At 37.9% G+C, this 18,111-nt stretch overlaps 1 protein-coding gene across 1 annotated transcript in view; it reads left to right on the top strand.

Moving 5' to 3' along the window:
• The first annotated feature begins 4,991 nt into the window (after nt 1-4,991).
• The window catches only part of LOC140146659 (LIM domain kinase 1-like), a 91,240-nt gene continuing 78,120 nt past the window's right edge, over nt 4,992-18,111 (top strand). The window contains 2 exon segments of the mRNA XM_072168529.1: nt 4,992-5,099; nt 5,220-5,322. Of these exon segments, the coding sequence (XP_072024630.1) occupies nt 5,078-5,099; nt 5,220-5,322 (125 nt within the window). The 5' untranslated portion in view covers nt 4,992-5,077.

The raw sequence follows: 18,111 nt of genomic DNA, 5'->3' as shown, positions 1-18,111 counted from the left end.
GAACAATAAAATTAGAATATTTCAACAAAGAATAGAGTGTACTGTTATTTTACATATTTGCTTTTTTTTCCGATAAGATGAAACATTTGTAGAACCATCTTTAAATGTGCTCAGTGACGGCGCCACGGGGATGCCCCCAGTCAAAACCCTGGCCTTGCCCCCTGTTGCCCCCCCCCCCCCAGTAAAAACCCAAAATTACGAAAAATACCACTTTTTAATCCATGGTTATCCTAACATAAGCAGTAACTTCCATAGGCATACGCTTCAAACATAAAAAAATAAATATTTTGCAGTGAACTGAGGTATAGTTTCAATAGATTCATTTGTACCCAGGCCACTCCTACTATCTAGGGGTGCTGGAGAAAAGGTGAATTTTGCCGCCCTTCATCAACAGCCCAAAAAAGTGAAGAGCAAACAAATTAATAAATAAAAAAGCAAAGATAATAGGCACCAGCTACCTAAAAACAAAACAAATATATATGTATAATTCCATTTTCTTCAAAATTTTTAAACATTTTTGACAAATTTTTGCTGCCCCAGCACCCCTACATATACGTGCATTTTACAGGTAAGTAACATTGATAAATAGGTACCCAAGAATGTTAACACAAGGCCACCTAGTTATTATACACCTTCAATATAGAGAGGGTGAAAAATCATACATGAAATTAACATATCAAAAAAAAAGTAGCTAACCCCCTTAAATAATGACCATTATTAAAAAACGGGCGATTGTATTACAAATCTGTAAAATGCGTTGGAAGCCGAATTTATTTCTGTACATTTTGACATCTCATTTGTAGCAATCGACTAAATATTGACATCACAGCGTACATTTAAATCAATGTAACCCAAGATTTGAAAGTTGCAGTAAATTGTATTGATTTTGTATTCAGTATAATGGAAGGAAACCTGTGTAATGATATCTGAGTGTTTTTGTATTGTATGTAAGCATGGTAAATGCAACTTTCAAATCTGGACCTCACCACATTAAATTGACTGGCGTTTTATTGTTTTCTGGGCTATCGTATCAAATGAGATGTCAAAATGCTCAGAAATAAATTCTGCTTCCAACGCATTTTACAGATTTGTAATACAATAGCCCCTTTTTAAATAATGGTAATTATTTAAGGGCGGTTAGTTACTTTTTTTGAGATGTTTACATCAAAATACAGGCGATTTCGGACCACTTGATAGGAAACACCTCCCCCCCCCCCCCCCACACACACACCCACACACCAATAATGTGTAAATCACACTACTTTGAGCAAAAATTAGTATAAAGTTCTTTGCACCACAGATCATAAGAGTGCCCTCCTGACGAAAATTTGCACCAGGGGGAGTGGGAGTTTCATTGGGAATCCATTCTTTTGAGGGGGGGTGTCTAGGGGAATCGAGAGGGGAACTTGACATAAAATTGTTGGGGTTTTTTTTGGTCAAAACTCCCACTCCCCAGTGTTAGACTGGCCCCAGTCTCGGTTCGGTTCCATCTCTGGATAATGTAACAATAAATAATTACATAATGCCCTATGAAAAAAAAAATGCCAAGGTCCTGTAACCCCCCCCCCCTTATTTTCTTCAATGCCAAAAACCCATTCTTCTTCATCCACAAATCGACGCCACTAATTACACCCACCACAGTCAACCATGCATCAATATACATGAGCAAAATGTAGAAATATACTCGTATTTATATAAGTGAACGCGAAAGTCCATTGAGCGCTGATTCCGATTTTTAATGCAATGTAATCTACATTACCAGTCGTTCTCCATGGACCCGAGGGAGGGTCTACCGCCCCAGTGTAAAATTGTTGAACAGTCCCTAATTGTCTTTGAAAAGCAATCAAATAAACTGGGCATGCTTCATCTTTGGAAGTGACAGAGAAATACGAAAGTATAGGGGATCTTACTGAAATATGTATTACTATGCGACACCGAACCAAAATATAAGCTGAGAGAGCTGAAGAAGAAAGGGCCCCAATGTGATATCTCCTTCACTCCAGCCCCTGTTTCGCCCATTTTCAGGGCATAAGATTTACCATTGGGCCAGATGGGCCCGGGCCAGGGTTTTCTTTAAGCATTTTGCTGAAGGGGTATTTTCAAATTTTTTTGACCCTTTCAATTGTGAGTTTTTCCTCTGAAGGAGTCAAAAACATTGCCCAAGGGGTATTTTTATAATATTATTTTTGAAGACATTGTTAACAATATGTGTGTTTTTGGAGCCATAGGCGTAGATCCGGAGGGGTGGAGGAATCTCCCCCAATATTTTGCCAGGGGGATGGTCCATACAATCATCCCCCAATGTTGACGCCTGTATATGTGGGTTTTTGACCAAATTAACCTCATATTTGGCCATTTAGCCCCAAAAGTGCAAATTAACAGTTTAGCTTCAAAATGGCAAAAATTTTTGTACCATAAACTTATTCTTTCTCCAAAAGGTGCTGGATTCACTGTACTTCAAAACATTCCAAACAGTGGCGTATATTTCTTTTTGACTCAGGGGGGGGGCAGGGGCTATTTTAACGTGCCTCACTGTCACGTTCGTGCAATGAGATAAAAGTGTTGATGAAGTAGAGTGCGTTTTAAAAATAAAAAAAATGACATTTTTACCTGAATGTGACCGTAAGAAATGCTCTACCATTGTCTACTACTAAAGCATATCTACACGGATTGTTAATTGTCACTGCACCCATATTTTACCGCGGCACGTACGTGACAATGAGGCACGTTAAAATAGCCCTGACCCCCCTGAGTCAAAAGAAATATACGCCACTGTTTGGAGCAGTGGCGGATCTAGAGCAGTCAGAAGGGGGAGGGGGAATTTTAGTAGAAAATAATAATATTTAAAAATGCCCCTTGAGAAGTAAGAAACTTTTGCAAAATGAAGACCTAATTGAAGCAATTTGGTGGATCATTTTGGCACTATTAATGTATAAAATTGTATAGTTTAAGAATGCCGAACATTTGTGAAATGAGCAGTCCATGGAGCCTTTCGTGGACGGCAAGTTTTCCCTATTATGGTAGGCCTATAAATTGTGTTAAACATAAATTGGCAAATGTCGAAAACAGAAGTGAAAGTGGCCATTTGTTTATCAACTACGCAGGGTGATGTTCACCCCTTAGAACTTGGAATATTTTGCAAAATGAAGACCTAATTGAAGCGATTTGGTGGACCATTTTGGCACTATTACTGTGTAAAATTTAAGTTTGAACAGTTGAAAAGCCGAAAATTGTGAAATGACGGTCCATAAAGCCTTTCGTTGTCACGTTTTCCCCATTAGACCTATAAATTGTGTTAAAACATAGGCCATAAATTGGCAAATGTCAAAAGCAGAAGCAAAAATGGTCACTTGTTTATCCACTACGCATGGGGGTGCCTGAGGGGAAGTTCCCCCTGGAAAATTTTGCAAAATTAAAGTCCAATTTGGTGCATCATTTAAACAGAAAAAGGACCCGAACCCAATTTGCAAGATTTCAAACTGACACTATACAATTTTAGAGAGTCGATGGGCCTATATACATATCGGGAGTATAGGTCCTAAATGCCAAAAGCCGAGAATAAATGCACAATATCGGGTGTTTCTCTTATATTCAAATCTTGCAATATCTGAACGCGTACGTTTTCAAGATTTTGTACGCATTGGACTTTGGGGCTATGGATTTGAAGGAGTCAGAAAAGTGCCTGAACGCGTAAATACGCGTGTTTTGTGCGTTAAAGAAAACCCTGGCCCGGGCCCTAGGGCCCCAAAATGTTGGGGCCCCAAAATTATAGAATTTGTTGTTGTTGTTGAAGAAGAGACGGGAATGAACAGAACCTGCTAAAACATCAAGGGAATATTATTTTTTGGTCTCGCCCTTTTTTGGGGGGGGGAGGGGAGTAAGAGATAGGCCTACCATAGGCTGCCATATTATACAAAAATGTCTCTTGGTTCCTAAAATTGCATTTATTCCGTGTTAAAATATTTTCTGGTGGAAAATGAATGGGATACATTGACTTTATTCCTTTGCGGTAATTCACTTATATATTCCAGTATGGAATGAAACTATATATTTTAAACTTTATTCTGCTCTCAGTAAAATGAATACAGTTCACTAAACGATTTTCGAATTCTGAATTGAACAAGTCCTATAGGCCTAAAAGGAAAAAGTCCATTTTTGATTTCTCGAAATTGGACTAGACACAAAATAAGCCGCTTGTGTATTGTCTTTTTCAAATTCTCAGAGGGGAACAAGGAGGGTTTATTTTGGTACTTTCATACCTTTTGTCAAATCTTTCGAAAGCCACCTGCTGTCTACTGAAGATAGCAGAAAAATATAATCAGTTTAGGCCTACTCCAATTTCTTGAAAAACAATAAAATGGTCATTTGGTATGTGTAGGGCATGGGTGTGTATTTTGGTATACTTTGGAACCTTTTATCCACTTGAAACCTCTAAGGGCTGTCCTGCACTGTAAAAAGTGTGTTTAGAAATTAAACACTTTTCTAAACACTAGTCTTGCACCACGTTTATAAATAACATTTAAAAAATCACAGTGAATGTGGTGAAAATTTTCTTGCCCTCCCCAGTTTGCCCCCCCCCCTACTTTTTAGGCAAAACCCCAAAATGACATTTTCCGTGTTTTAACTCGCCCCCCCCCTCCCGAAATTTTGCCCCCCCCGGCCCCGAAAAAATTGCTGGTGCCGCCATCACTTCCTGGATCCGGGGCCTGGATCCTCCCCCCCCCCTTTCAACCAGGGCTCATAATTATTACACAGCATCTATATATAGGGCCTAATAGAATGGACTCAATGGAGCCCAAAACTCGGGGCCCGAAAGGACAAAATTAATCGAGGAGTGGACCAAACTAAGCAAAGACAGGGACCAAATTAGCGAAGGACAGATTGGTAATGGACCAATAATAGGGTCCTTTAGCACAATTGCCACGTTGTTATGTTTGTTATGTGTAACAGATGATCGGTAAGGTTTCGTTCATAAACAATGCGTGAACCTCGTAATGGTATGAGAATAATTGCATGTAAACAAAATCACATTTGCCGGAATGACAGCGAGGAGAGAAGGTACTGATTTTTTGCCAAAATGATGGGGTCCCCAGAAGAAGGTAAAATAATATATTTTAACTAAAATCATCTTGCAATATAATGCAGTAAATGTGATGAATCTTCCTGATCATTTTGGAATGATTTAAACGTTACCTTCTGGATGTTATTTTGTGTTTTAGGAGGCATGATTCTACGTGTATGTGCAAAGTGTTCACGTCCTATAGACGATGATGAGGAGTTCGCACAGGCTTTGGAGGCCGACTGGCACGGGGCATGTTTTAGGTAAGTCATGCATTACACAGGGCCTAATGCCGGAGTGTGACATTGATAAACTTGTACGTTATATCCCGCGTTATATAATATTATTTGAAAGCTTATGATATTTTATTGAAAGTGAAATTTCTGTTGTTGTTGTGTTGTGTTAGTCTTATAATTCAGTTTCAAAAAAAAAAAAATCACTTCCTGACTTTTTTCACCCGGGGTTTTTTCATTGACAGTCATTGAGCCTTGCCTCGACTTGTCAATATTCTTGTTCAGGGCCTAAACTGGTGTGCTTCTAGTTCTACATGTAAATGTTGAAATGTAAACCTGGACAAAAGCATGAAAGAAGCACATATCATGACATGGATTAATTGAATACCTGAGTGGAAGAAGGGCCCAACTCCATGAAAACTGTTTTTGAGATATTAAGAAAAAACTTAATATTTGGAAAAGTTTTGTAGGCAGAATGTTTTCAACTTCAGGGGACCTTTAATACATGAACATACAATATTACATACATTCAAAATTTTATATGATGTTTCCATGGCAACGGTACAGCTCTTTATACGATCTGGAGTTGGGCCCTTCTTCCACTAATATACTGCAAGTGCCAGTTCCGTAAGCAGATGTGTTATAAATAGCTACAGAAATTTGGTAATTATCCATTAATTGCACAAGTAGAAGCATGTAATATGTTAGCAAGAAAGTTTATTGTAGTGAAAAGCAGATTTCATGGATAGAACAAAATTCCTCTTTATCCCAATATTTGTGGAAGAAGGGCCCAACTCCATGGAGTTGGGCCTTTCTTCCATGAAAACTCATGATTAAGTGTATGCGTGGAAGACTATTTAGAGTGTGGATTTTGGCTCATATTTCACACACAAGGAAGAACAGTCTGCTGGCAATAAAATGCTGGGTCTAACTCATTTTTGTAAAAAAATTGGAGTTGGGCCCTTCTTCCACTCAGGTATTCAATTTAAAATGGAAACACTTCGCAGCTTTCAGGGTCGGATCCAGGAATTTTCAATGGGGGGGAGCAAACATTGACGAAAAGGTCTAAAAAACTTAAATATCGGGGCAGTTACCATCCCACAAGGGGGCAAGACTATTCACAGGAGGGCAGCTGCCCCACTTTGCCCCCCTGGCTACGCCACTGCCGGCAGATCAGCAGGATAGTTATGAAATTTTGGAGGATACCTTTTCAAAAACTATCAAAACTTGGTACATTTCCAGTTTTGTACCCCCGGTCCATAAAGCAGTTGAAAGGGATCAGTGACACGTGACATGTCCCCCACTACCATACTTCTGAAAGAGCTGGTTATATAATTTATGCACATTATAAAAAATGCTATTAGAAGTTGAAATTTGTGTAGTAGGTTGTCCAAAACGAGGAGCATTTTGCTACATAAAAAGGTAAATTGAAAGATAAACTCCTTTATGTTTGTCAGGCATGTCAGTGGTGGTGGTGGTGGTGGGGGGGCAAAGTTTTTAGGGAAAAACACCCCTTTTTAGCGATTTTGCGAATTATTTGCCCTGCGACAATACCCCTATTTTCGCCAAAACGCGAACGATATTTCTAATATACCCTTTTCTGGCAGAAACGTGTTCAATTTTGTGAACACATGGTTTCAGAAAACATCCCTTTTTTGTGTGTTTCACGAATCGCGTTTCTTCATCTGAAAACTCCCCTACGCGAAATTTTCGACGAGCATGAATACCCGCGGATGCACGGAGTGCAGGGGCCGGGGTAAATTGAAAGATAAACTCCATTGTGTTTGTCAGGCAAGTCAATGGTGAGGGGGGTGGGAAGTTGGGGGGGGGGGCTTGGTTGCAATGCAATGAGGGCCCAAAATTCATCTTTGATAACGAATGTCTAGGGTATGCACCAGGGGAGCTATTTTGGGCCTGGGAGGTTTTTGGGGATATGCTACGATTTTTGGGTACCTTTTCCAGCAATTCTGGCGTATCATTGGGTGGGTTTCAGTGGAGGCGCAATTTGGGTGCTTTTTGTAAAAAAAAATGGTGTACCGTACTGAAGGGTTGCAAAAACAGCAAAAAGTAGGTAAGAGGAAGTCATCTGGTATAAATTTTTTGAAGAACCCCACCCCACCCCACCCACAGATTTTGGGTGGACAAGTGAAGTTATTCAAAATCTACTTCATTTGGGGCACATTCCAACTTACTTCTCGGTCCCCAGATAAATCTTAAATCATAGGTGCTGGGGGAATAGCTGTAATTTGGCACGATCACAGCAATCGCCCCTCCCCGGCCCCCAACTCAACACAAAAATTGGTAACCATGAGAGTTACCAAATAGCCTGGAAAAGGGGTAATTTTTTACCAGTACATAGTGAGTGCACTGTTCACAAAATTTGACCTCGAAATCAGCAAAATAGAAGTAATTTAATTTGCACTGTCCGCAAAATTTGGATAAAAGGGGTATTTGGGAAAATCTGGCAATTTTATGTCATTGAAAAGGGGTGTTTGAAATTCTAGTCATTGAAAAGGGATGTTTGAAATTCTGGTCTTTTGAAAACCACAAAAAAAAGGGTTATTTTGGGCCAAATTTTGTCCTTGATTTTGCATTAAAAAAGCGGAGAAAATATGACGAAAAATCATTGCAAAGGGGGTCTTTGAAAGATTTGGTAACGCTCATGCTTACCAACGTTTGTGTTGAGTTGGGGGCTGGGCTCCCCTGAAAATTGGCATTTTCTCAATTCATTAAGGCAAGTCACAACATATGTTATCATTTAGAGGAAACAAAGATAAACTAGACTTAGCTGTGGTATAACCCACGAACACAGCCGTGTTGTAACCCCTTAATGACCTTTGACCCCAAAATATATGAAAACCCCATAGACATTGGATAATGTCAATGTATGTGTGCACGTGGCATCAATTTGTGGCAGAAGGGGCATTTTGAAGGTTTTTTGTCTCGGACGGAAGTGACCCCTTAATGACCTTTGACCCCAAATCTGTGTACACCCCATAGACACTGGGTCACAACAATCCACGTAAGCAAGTCGGATCACGGGCCGACGTGGGAAGGGGGAGAAGATGCAGTGTAAGGGTATTTCATAATATAACGAAATGACCCCTTAATGACCTTTGACTCCAAATAAAAAAATGCCATATATACATTGGGTAAACACAATTCATGTGTGAACATACCATCAGTCTCCTATGTTTTTCTTAGCTAATAAAATTGCTTGAAGATATTTCGATTTATACCGGAAGTGACCCCTTAATGACCTTTGAGCCCAAATCTGTGTACACCACATTGACACTGGCTAATAACAATGCATGTGTGCAAGTGGTGTCACTGTCCTACGTAATTTGTGGGAGAAGATGCATTTTAAAGGTATTTCATTTTATACCGGAAGTGACCCCTTATATGACCTTTGACCCCAAATAAAAAAATACCACATATACATTGGGTAACTGCAACTCATATGTGAACATATCGTTACTGTCCTATGTTTTCCTTAGCTAATAAAATTTTTTGAAGGTATTCTGTTTCATACCGGAAGTGATCCCTTAATGACCTTTGACCCCAAATCTGTGTACACCTTATAGACTCTGGGTAATTACAATGCAAGTGTGCAAGTGGCGGCACTGTCCTACGTAATTTGTGGGAGAAGATGCATTTTGAGTTGAAATCACGTTTTTTGACCCCCATGACCCCTCGTGACCTTTGACCCCACGAGTTTCATGTGACATGTAGGGGCACGGTCAATGATCATTGTGACCAAGTTAGGTCAAAATCGATGTAAGCATGTGAGTGCTAGAGCAAATGTAATGGTTGACAGAAGAAAGAAGAAGAAACAAGATATACGATCGGTTGCGGTCACCTGCGACCGCGAGCACAGCCACCAGGCGGTTTTGTTGATAACCGGAAGTGATCCCTTAATTACCTTTGACCCATAAAAATATTACATAGTGCTTAGGATGTCATAAGGAATATTCCTGGTGAATTTCAGCTTAATCGGAACTTATACATGAATTTTGATTTTTTTTAAAATTTATGATTGACCTTTTGACCCCCTTAATGAACTTTGACCTCAATGAAAAAAAACCTTATGTACACCGACAAAATGTATTGTTCCAATTTTAATTAAAAAATTCTACTTTGTATAGTTGTTCGAGATAAAATTCTTAAAGTTATTTAGCTAAAAACAGGAAGTGACCCCTTAATGACCTTTGACCCCCAAAATAAAAATACCATGCATACATCAGGTAACACTGATTCATGTGTGATGAATATATTACTCTGGTCTGTTTACATTTTGAGATAAAAATTTTGTAAACTTTTTTGATAATTTTTGTTTTTGACCGGAAGTAACCCCTTAATGACCTTTGACCCCAAAACTGTAGGCATCCTAAAGACCCTAGCTAGTAGCAATGCATGTGTGCTAATGGCGACTCTCTGCTATGTAATTTGTAAAGACAGTGATTTTTGAATGTTTTTTACAAATTTTTCAGACTTTTACCGGAAGTGACCCCTTAATGACCTTTGATCCCAATTCTGTGAACAACTTTTAGACACTGGCTACAGGTGATGCATGTGTGTAAGTGACGTCACGATGCTATGTAATATGTGGGAGGAGTAGCATTTTTAGTGAAAATCCAAGTTTTGGCCATTGACCGGAAGTGGATGACATTTGACCGGAAGTTGATCATGTGACATCTGTGGCACCACCAAGCGGTTCTACTGACCAAGTATGGTCAACATGCACGAAAGCATGTGGCTACGATGGCTGATCATAATGTTGACAGAAGAAGAACGCGGTAAAAACAATGCATAGCGCCGATGGCGGCTGTGCAACAAAGAAAGAACCTGTAAGAAAAAAGACACAGCCGTGACTAACGTCACGGCTGTGTAAAGATTTATCATCTATCTAGTCAGTACTAAACAGAGGTCAAGTGTCTTGTAGCAAGTTGTTCCAAGCTAGCGTCATCTTGTAGTTAATAATTACTGGAATGCCATGCATGTGATTGGAATATGTGAAGTGTTTTCTCACAACACTGCTTTTTCATCACGGGTCTTTATCTTTGTAGCATTTCTTCGTTTTGCCAGATAAAACATGTATAGCGCAATCCTAATTCTTCAGTTTTTTCATTCATTCATTCAACATGTTCAATCTATTTTTGAGGAAGAAAAAAAAATTACTTGGCATGTTTTGTTCTAAAACAGAGAAATATTGTATTCCTTTTAAAGGGATCTAGAATGAGCGTTTATGGCGTTTCAACAGTATATTTTGTGGGACATGAGAGCACCTCAGACGTATCGAATTGCATTCTGAATACGAAGCATGTCTTTCTGATATCAAATAATTTTCATTTTTTGAAATTCACAATATAATACAAATTTGATGACAAATTATTAAAATTTGATATTTTTCAAATTTTTAATATATAACAGTCCTCGAAATAAATTGTCTAAATCTAATGATATATTCTTTTGTGTATGTAGCTGGGAGGAAAAGCCGACGATCAATTGAAAATTTTGACCTTTTATATTGAAGAAATGGATTTTTTTCCCAAAAAGACCTATTTTTTGTGTGTGTTTTGTTTTGGGAAAAAATCCATATCTTCAATACGAAAGGGCAAAATTTTCAATTGATCGTCGGCTTTTCACCCCACCTACATACACTTTAAATATAAATCATCAGATTTTAAAAGTTTACTTCAAGTACTGTTAAATCAAAAATATCAATTTTAATGATTTGCCATAAAATGTGTATTACATATTTGCGAATTTCAAAAAATCAAAATTATTTGATATCAGAAGGCCATTCTTCGTATTCAGAATGCAATTCGATATGTCTGATGTGCTCTAATGTCCCACAATAAATAGGCCTACTGTCCAAACATTCATACCCCATCCCTTAAAGTCTTTATAAAAGTCTTTAGGTGATTTAAAAAAAATGAAGTTGTTGGTTATTAATTATGTTCTAATTATTTACTCATTAATTGATTGGTTTTGTTGTCAGTGGCATAGCCAGTACTTTTTCAAAAGGTGGGCAAAGGGGGTAAGGGGAAAACATTGACAAAAATGGGCTAAAACTACAGAAAGGCCTAAAATTTGTTATACTAGTATCGGGTGGCCACCAAAAACCACCATCCCACATGGGGGCAAGACTTTTCACAGGAGGGCAGCTGCTTCCCTTTGGCCCCCTTGGCTATGCCACTGTTTGTTGTTGTCATTTGTTTAATTTTAGATATTTTGAAGATATTTTTTGTAAACATTTATGACTTTAATATAAAACTCAAAAAGAAACATTTTATTTAATTCTGCCATCTATAAATGGCACTTTGGTTTGATCAATAACTGATAATCACATCACTGACAACTTCATTGATTATCACACTTCCAGGTGATTTCAACATCATAAAGTGCTAGAAATATTTCAGTAGCTATTTAAACACTGGACATAATATTATTATTTGCATAATCTTTTCATTGGTGTAACTGTTATCTTGAAATTGGACTTTGAAGTCTGTGAGTTTTTGTAACCAGAGTGCACAGGATTACATTATCATGTTGACAAGTGCACTTCTGTCAGTTTACTGAACTGTGCCTCTGTGGGTGATGAAGAAATATCAATGTTTATTGCACAGATGAAAATTTGAAATGAATAAGTAGACCTATCACAGGGTTGCCAAAACTGTGATTTGTTAGCCCAATTGGGCGACATTTGAAGCTTTTGGCCGCGACTTCCAACAGTTTACTGTCCCATAGAATCCAATGGTTATGAAAAAATGTTGGGCGACTTTTCAACATTTGCTCCCGCGACATCCTGTCCATAGAAACCAATGGTTAAGAGAAAAATTTTGCAACTTGTGAATATTTGGCCCATGTTTTGGGCTTAATTTTTTTGGCAACACTGCATGACCTATCATTTGAATGACTATTTTGAAAGTAGCAAATGCAGTGAGTGCAAGGATACGATAATACATGTTTCATGTAGTGGAACTATTTGGCCTAAATGGACTGATGCATACAGGACACATCAAGTGGACATTCATGTTGATATTTTTGCTATTTTTCGACTTACTGTGTTTCTGCAATTCAGTAGCTTTCAGTGACTGCAAGTTTCACAGTTGTGGTGTAGAGAAGAAATAGTGTGCAGTGTATCCGAGTAATTGTTGTCAAAATCCAAGATTTGGTTTATATGCTTAGCTTTTCAAACTGTGAATACTATGATGGAGAATTGTACCAATGGCATCCGCAATAAAATGCAGGGAGTTGGTACATTTCATGATCAGGATAACAACAATGTGCAACAGTTGAATTGGAATGTTGTCAAACCTCGCAAGCATCAAAGTGTACGCGTGTCACCACATAGGCGCATGTCACCACATTTGCGCATGTCACCACATTCGCGTATGTCACCACATTTGCGCATGCCACCACATTTGGACAATGGCAGCTTTGGCAGGTACATGTATAAAACTAATGTTATTATTAGTATCTCTTCTCTTTTTATGAGGGGCAGGGGTTCATATAATTTGCACAGTTTGTTCTTACTAAAAATGCAGGTCCAAAAAGGTGTGATAATTTAATATTTTAAACTCTAACTCTACATACAAATCTACATGAAAGCCCGCGATTACACAGTCGACTTCTGTCAAATTTGAATTCAACTTTTTTGTGTGAACAGGGTCACTGTGTTTTGAACTCGACTTCAGTAGTCAACTTCTGATGACAACACAGAGCAACATGACCCGTCAACAAATAATTTATGCTAAGGATTGTTTGCTTGTCCTCCAGCGACCGACCGTAATTTACCACCCGAGTTTAAAAATAATAAAGTTTTTAAAAACTTTTACCGACCGATATTTTTTAGTACTACTTTTCAACAAAACTACAATGATAACAAACTTCTGACTGACCGACGCGACCCAACTCTGAAAAAGTTATGGAGGACAAGCAAACAATCTTTTTTTTTTGCGTTATCCTTACATTTTGGTCACAATCTGAATTTGATGTCGCAATTGAAGTCGACTTCTCTCTGTGTGTAAACGGGGTCTATGTCAAGCATCCTATATGAGGTCATCAATTATAACAAACAACTGCAGGACATAATTATGTAACGAACATGATTAGTTCATCACCAGTCACTAGGTTCTTTCTCATGGGATCTGTGGTTACATGTACATGTATTATAAATTTGCTATGAAAATGAGACTCATGAGGCTACAATTTTTGCGAATTGAAAAAGACATATTTTGGTGGCAGAGAAATTGGGAAAACTTATTTTTCATCAATTAAGGAAAAATATCTCTTATGGTGTAACCCATGTTCAGTGCATAGAGCCGGGGGGGGGGGGCACTCGACTTTGGAAGTGACAGGGATGTGCGGACAGCAGTTCAAAACTAGGGGTCTTTCGGTGAGAGCCTAGACACTGAAAAGGGGAGTCTTTCAGTGAGAAGGCCCAAAAAAACTGGGGGGGGGGTCTTTCCATGAGACCGGGGAACTCTGACCAAAAAAAGGGGGTCATTCAGTGAGACTGGGAAAAATTTTGGGTTAAGATATTAAAGTTAATAAAAATATTTTGATAAATGTGACCCCTCGGCACAACTGAGCCCGGATGTCGCCAGTGCCACTATTGAGATATGCTCCATCGAACTTAACAATAAATAATAGGAAACAAAGGATTTAATAGACATGATATACATCATTTTAAAGCTAATTTCAAGCAGAATATTTTGGTTGAATATCTCAAAAATGATGATTGGCGACTTCAGGGCTCAGTTGTGCCGAGGGGTCACAAATTTGAAATTTTTTGAAAAATTTTAGGAAAAGTACTGAAAAAAACAGGGTCATTTAGTGAGAGATTATCGGAAATTTCCCCAAAATTTTTGAAAAAAGGGGGTCTTTTGGCGACAGCAAAACAAAAAGGGGGTCATTGGATGAGAAGGAGTTCAGTAAAATAAAAAAGGGGGCATTGGGTGAGAGGTAGTTGAAAAATGGGGGTCAATGTGGCACATCCACATCACCCCCGAGCAAGGGGACTGTGACATGCCCTCTCTGACATTACAAAATCCACCAGTCCTCGCTTGAAGCCAATCAAAGCACCCCCCCCCCTCCTGGGAGCGAGAAACTGGAACCAGTCAAAAATGAGAGTGGCCACTACACATGGCAATGACGCTAACAGCACGGTGAAAAGTTGGTCATGATTCTGCCACTATGTATCTCTTTATCTCGCAAAATCATACATTTTAAAGGCAAAATATGCCCACATAATATACTCGGCATTGTAATTTTATGATATTGATGAACTAAAACTTAACCAAGATTACCAATTACTCTGATTCGTACAACTTATGATGCACCCCAAGACAAAATTTTACCCCTTATCAGCTAGCATATTAAAAAAGCTTCAATTGGAAAAATGATTCTTTTTTGTATTTTCCAAAAATTGATTGTTTGACTCATCCATGTTTTTCCAAATTAAGAATTTCACGATCCTGTGTACCGTATTTTCTCGAATAAATGCCTCCGGGGTTGTTTATTAGAGGTCATTTTTAGCACGACAATTCCCGTTAAAATCATTGCTAAAATGTGATGCGATCAAGCCAAATCAGTCGGAACTCGGATATATTAAATTATCAGTTTCTTAGGATAGTAAAAACCATTTACAAAGCTGCATTTTGCAGAAAACCCCATTGAAATTGAACAACCAGTTCTAAAGATATGAGCAATTAAAGAATTTCCAAAACAAGAGGAAACAAAAGGAAATAGTTCATCTGTTTGGCTATATCTTAAAATAAATATTTCCGAGTTCCGACTGATTTTGCTTGATCGCATCACAAATTATGAACTAGAAACACTGAATTTTGGTTCACTTCGGGTTTCTGATGCAGATTTTCGCCAATTATTGCTGCTATTATCGACCATGTGAGCAACTTGGTAAGCTTACTACACAAGATAGCATGGAAATATCAGCATATTTAAACATCTTGGTTGAAAAAAGTGCTAGCACTAGTTTTTTGAAATTACAAAAATATTATTACGCCAAATGATAAAGAGAGAGATATCCTAAACCTTTAGTTAGTTCTAGCGGGCAATTGAAGTCAAATTTTAATATTTTTGCAATTTGAGGAAAAGTGTGCCAAAAACATGCCATTTTGCACATTTTCATAGTCACACAATTCTAAGACTTGGCACAAGTCTGCGTCTATTTTCACTTATGTGAGCTTGCACTTTTAAGGAAGGAAGGAAGTCTATAAGCTATCAAATTGTTAATTATTTTGGTTTTTGGTATTAAAAACAAAAATGAAAAAGATTAGAAAATATGTTTTCCAAAAATTAGAACGCATAACTTGAAATCAGTCTTTTTACAAGTCTTTGGGCTTGATTGTCACAGCATACAAAAACACCTTAATAATTACATGTTTTTGGCCCTTATTTCCAAAAAATTGACCAAATTGGCAAAACAGGATAATTTTTTTAATCCAGAAAAAAATTGTTCTGTATTTTTCTGGAATAGGGAGTTTTAAATGTCTGAACATTGGTAATGAGTTCAGTGCTGTATGTGTGTGTTTGTGAAAGCTGATGCTGGGTATGTTGTTGGAGTCGGACACAGCAGATGTTGCCATACATTAGCTCATTATAGATCTGTTTTTAGGGAACATTATTCAGGATATTATGATAAATCAATTATGTATCTAGGTCTAGATCCTTTACAATGACTGTTGATGATCGGTGTCCGTATTATTTTGTAAAGATTAATGTTTGATGAATGTTTTCCTTCTAAAGAAGTTAGAATTAATGTTGTTAATGTTGTAGTCCAATTAAACTATATCTTTTGCCTTAGAATTGACATATCTTCAGAATCCTCCCATTTCTTATTTTGACTGGGATAAACCTCAAATTGGACGGGGGAAAATCCCCAATATAGTAGACCCATTTGACATTTAAAGACCTGCACACCTCAACCGAGATTTGGTAAAATTCCAGTTGAAATATATACACCCCTACACAGGGGTGTAGATTTCAAATGGTGTCATACATTCAGGTGAATCCTCATTTAAAATTCACACTCCCTGTGTGGAAGATTAAGAGTCTTCCATAGGGGGTGTATGTATGGATTTCAACTGGAATAGCCCCTGGGGGCTCTACCACTTTGTAGGTGCCGCATATGTAGGGCTGTTAAGACCCCCTTTTTCAGAGTTGCTGTCACCCAAAGACCCCATATTTTTTATGAACACATGCTCTGTCACCCGAAGACCCCCTATTTTTCCATTTGGTCTGTCACCCAAAGACCCCCTATTTTTCCATTTGATCTGTCACCCAAAAACCCTTACAAGTTCAGTTTATTTTGAAAAAACAAAGAAATTTAAAGCCATTTAGAACTAGAAAGTTGATTTTTGAGGTTTCTGTGGCTCTATTTCGGCTCTCAAGCCTCCATTTAAAAAAGGTCATGTTCTAACCCAATGACCCCATATGCCGTGCCCATATGTTTACATTTTGCTCTCACCGAATGCCAAAAATCATGCTCTCACCCAATGACCCTATATTTTTTACATTTTGCTCTCACCGAATGCCCCTTACTGTAAAGTGCCAGCCCTACACCTATATCCATTTCATATTGAAGTGCCCCCCAGAATAGCCACTCCATTTTATTCCTTTGAGAGAACCTGAATACAATTTAGTAGATAGGAAAAAGGTAGGAAAATAAGGTTTACAAAATCCCGGTACAAAATATGGGGAAAATGGCACAAATGGCATTTATAGGTTCGTACATATTTGTAAGAGCTACACACAGTTGCCTCAAAGGTGCATGGATGCTGTAATACTAGTCCAATAGTGATGAATAATTCATGGTACTTAATAAAGAGATGCTGGGGGCAAAATTTAGATTAAACACTGCTGAAATCAGAAATGCATGTTGTAGTCCTGGGATGACGAAGCATGTCTTGCAGGGTTTAATCTGGTGGAGGGGAGGGTAAAAAAAAGTTCAGGAAAATTGTCACTTGTGACAGTCTTGCATTGTGCCAGTGATGTAGTATGAGGAAGGCAAGATGGTTTCAGGCATGAAAATTTTTCCTTTATTTTTATTTTTGCCCAACTTTCCCTATTTCTGTTAGCCTATTTTGAGTATTTTTGCTATTATTTTGTCAGATTTTTCCTATTTTTTCATACAAGTCTTTTTATGTGTACAGTGAAGAAAAGACTCTGTCCAAACTGAATTTCCTTGCAAATATTTTGAAAATAGACTTTATGTAGAAGACCGATGAATGACAAAATGTGTAATCCCCCCCATCTTGGCCTCTGAAAGTCAATAAAATTATCAACAATATACATGTAGTTGCCCCCATCTAAAATACCTTTTGTTTGCCATGAATAAAACGTGCTGAGGCTGTTACACACATAGCCATGATGATATACGGAGCACTTATTATATCACTATCTAGTGCAATAAAAGCACTTCAGAGTATCCGTTTACATCAAGCATATCTGTGACGATGAATCAAAACAAATTGGGAAAACGTAATTTGGCTTCATTTGAATTTATAGCAAAATTAAAACATTCTGTTACTGACCTCCTTTGTATCTAAAGGCAACAACCAAAAACAATCTGAAAACCTAATTGCAAAGTGCTTAGTTTTGTTGTAAACAACATGTACTGTAAAAGTCAATATTTTCGCTAGAAGATATTTTCGCGATTTTGAAGATTTTGTTAATTTGCGCGAGAATTAAATTTCAGCGGTTTTGATATTGATACAATAGAAACCTAATGCAAAAGGTTATTTTTGTGAGTTTTTATTTTCGCGATTTTATGTCCACTCGCGAATGTCGCGA

Source organism: Amphiura filiformis, chromosome 2 (assembly GCF_039555335.1).
Source record: "Amphiura filiformis chromosome 2, Afil_fr2py, whole genome shotgun sequence".
Lineage (NCBI taxonomy): Eukaryota > Metazoa > Echinodermata > Ophiuroidea > Amphilepidida > Amphiuridae > Amphiura > Amphiura filiformis.
This window is presented reverse-complemented; position numbering and strand designations above follow the sequence as displayed.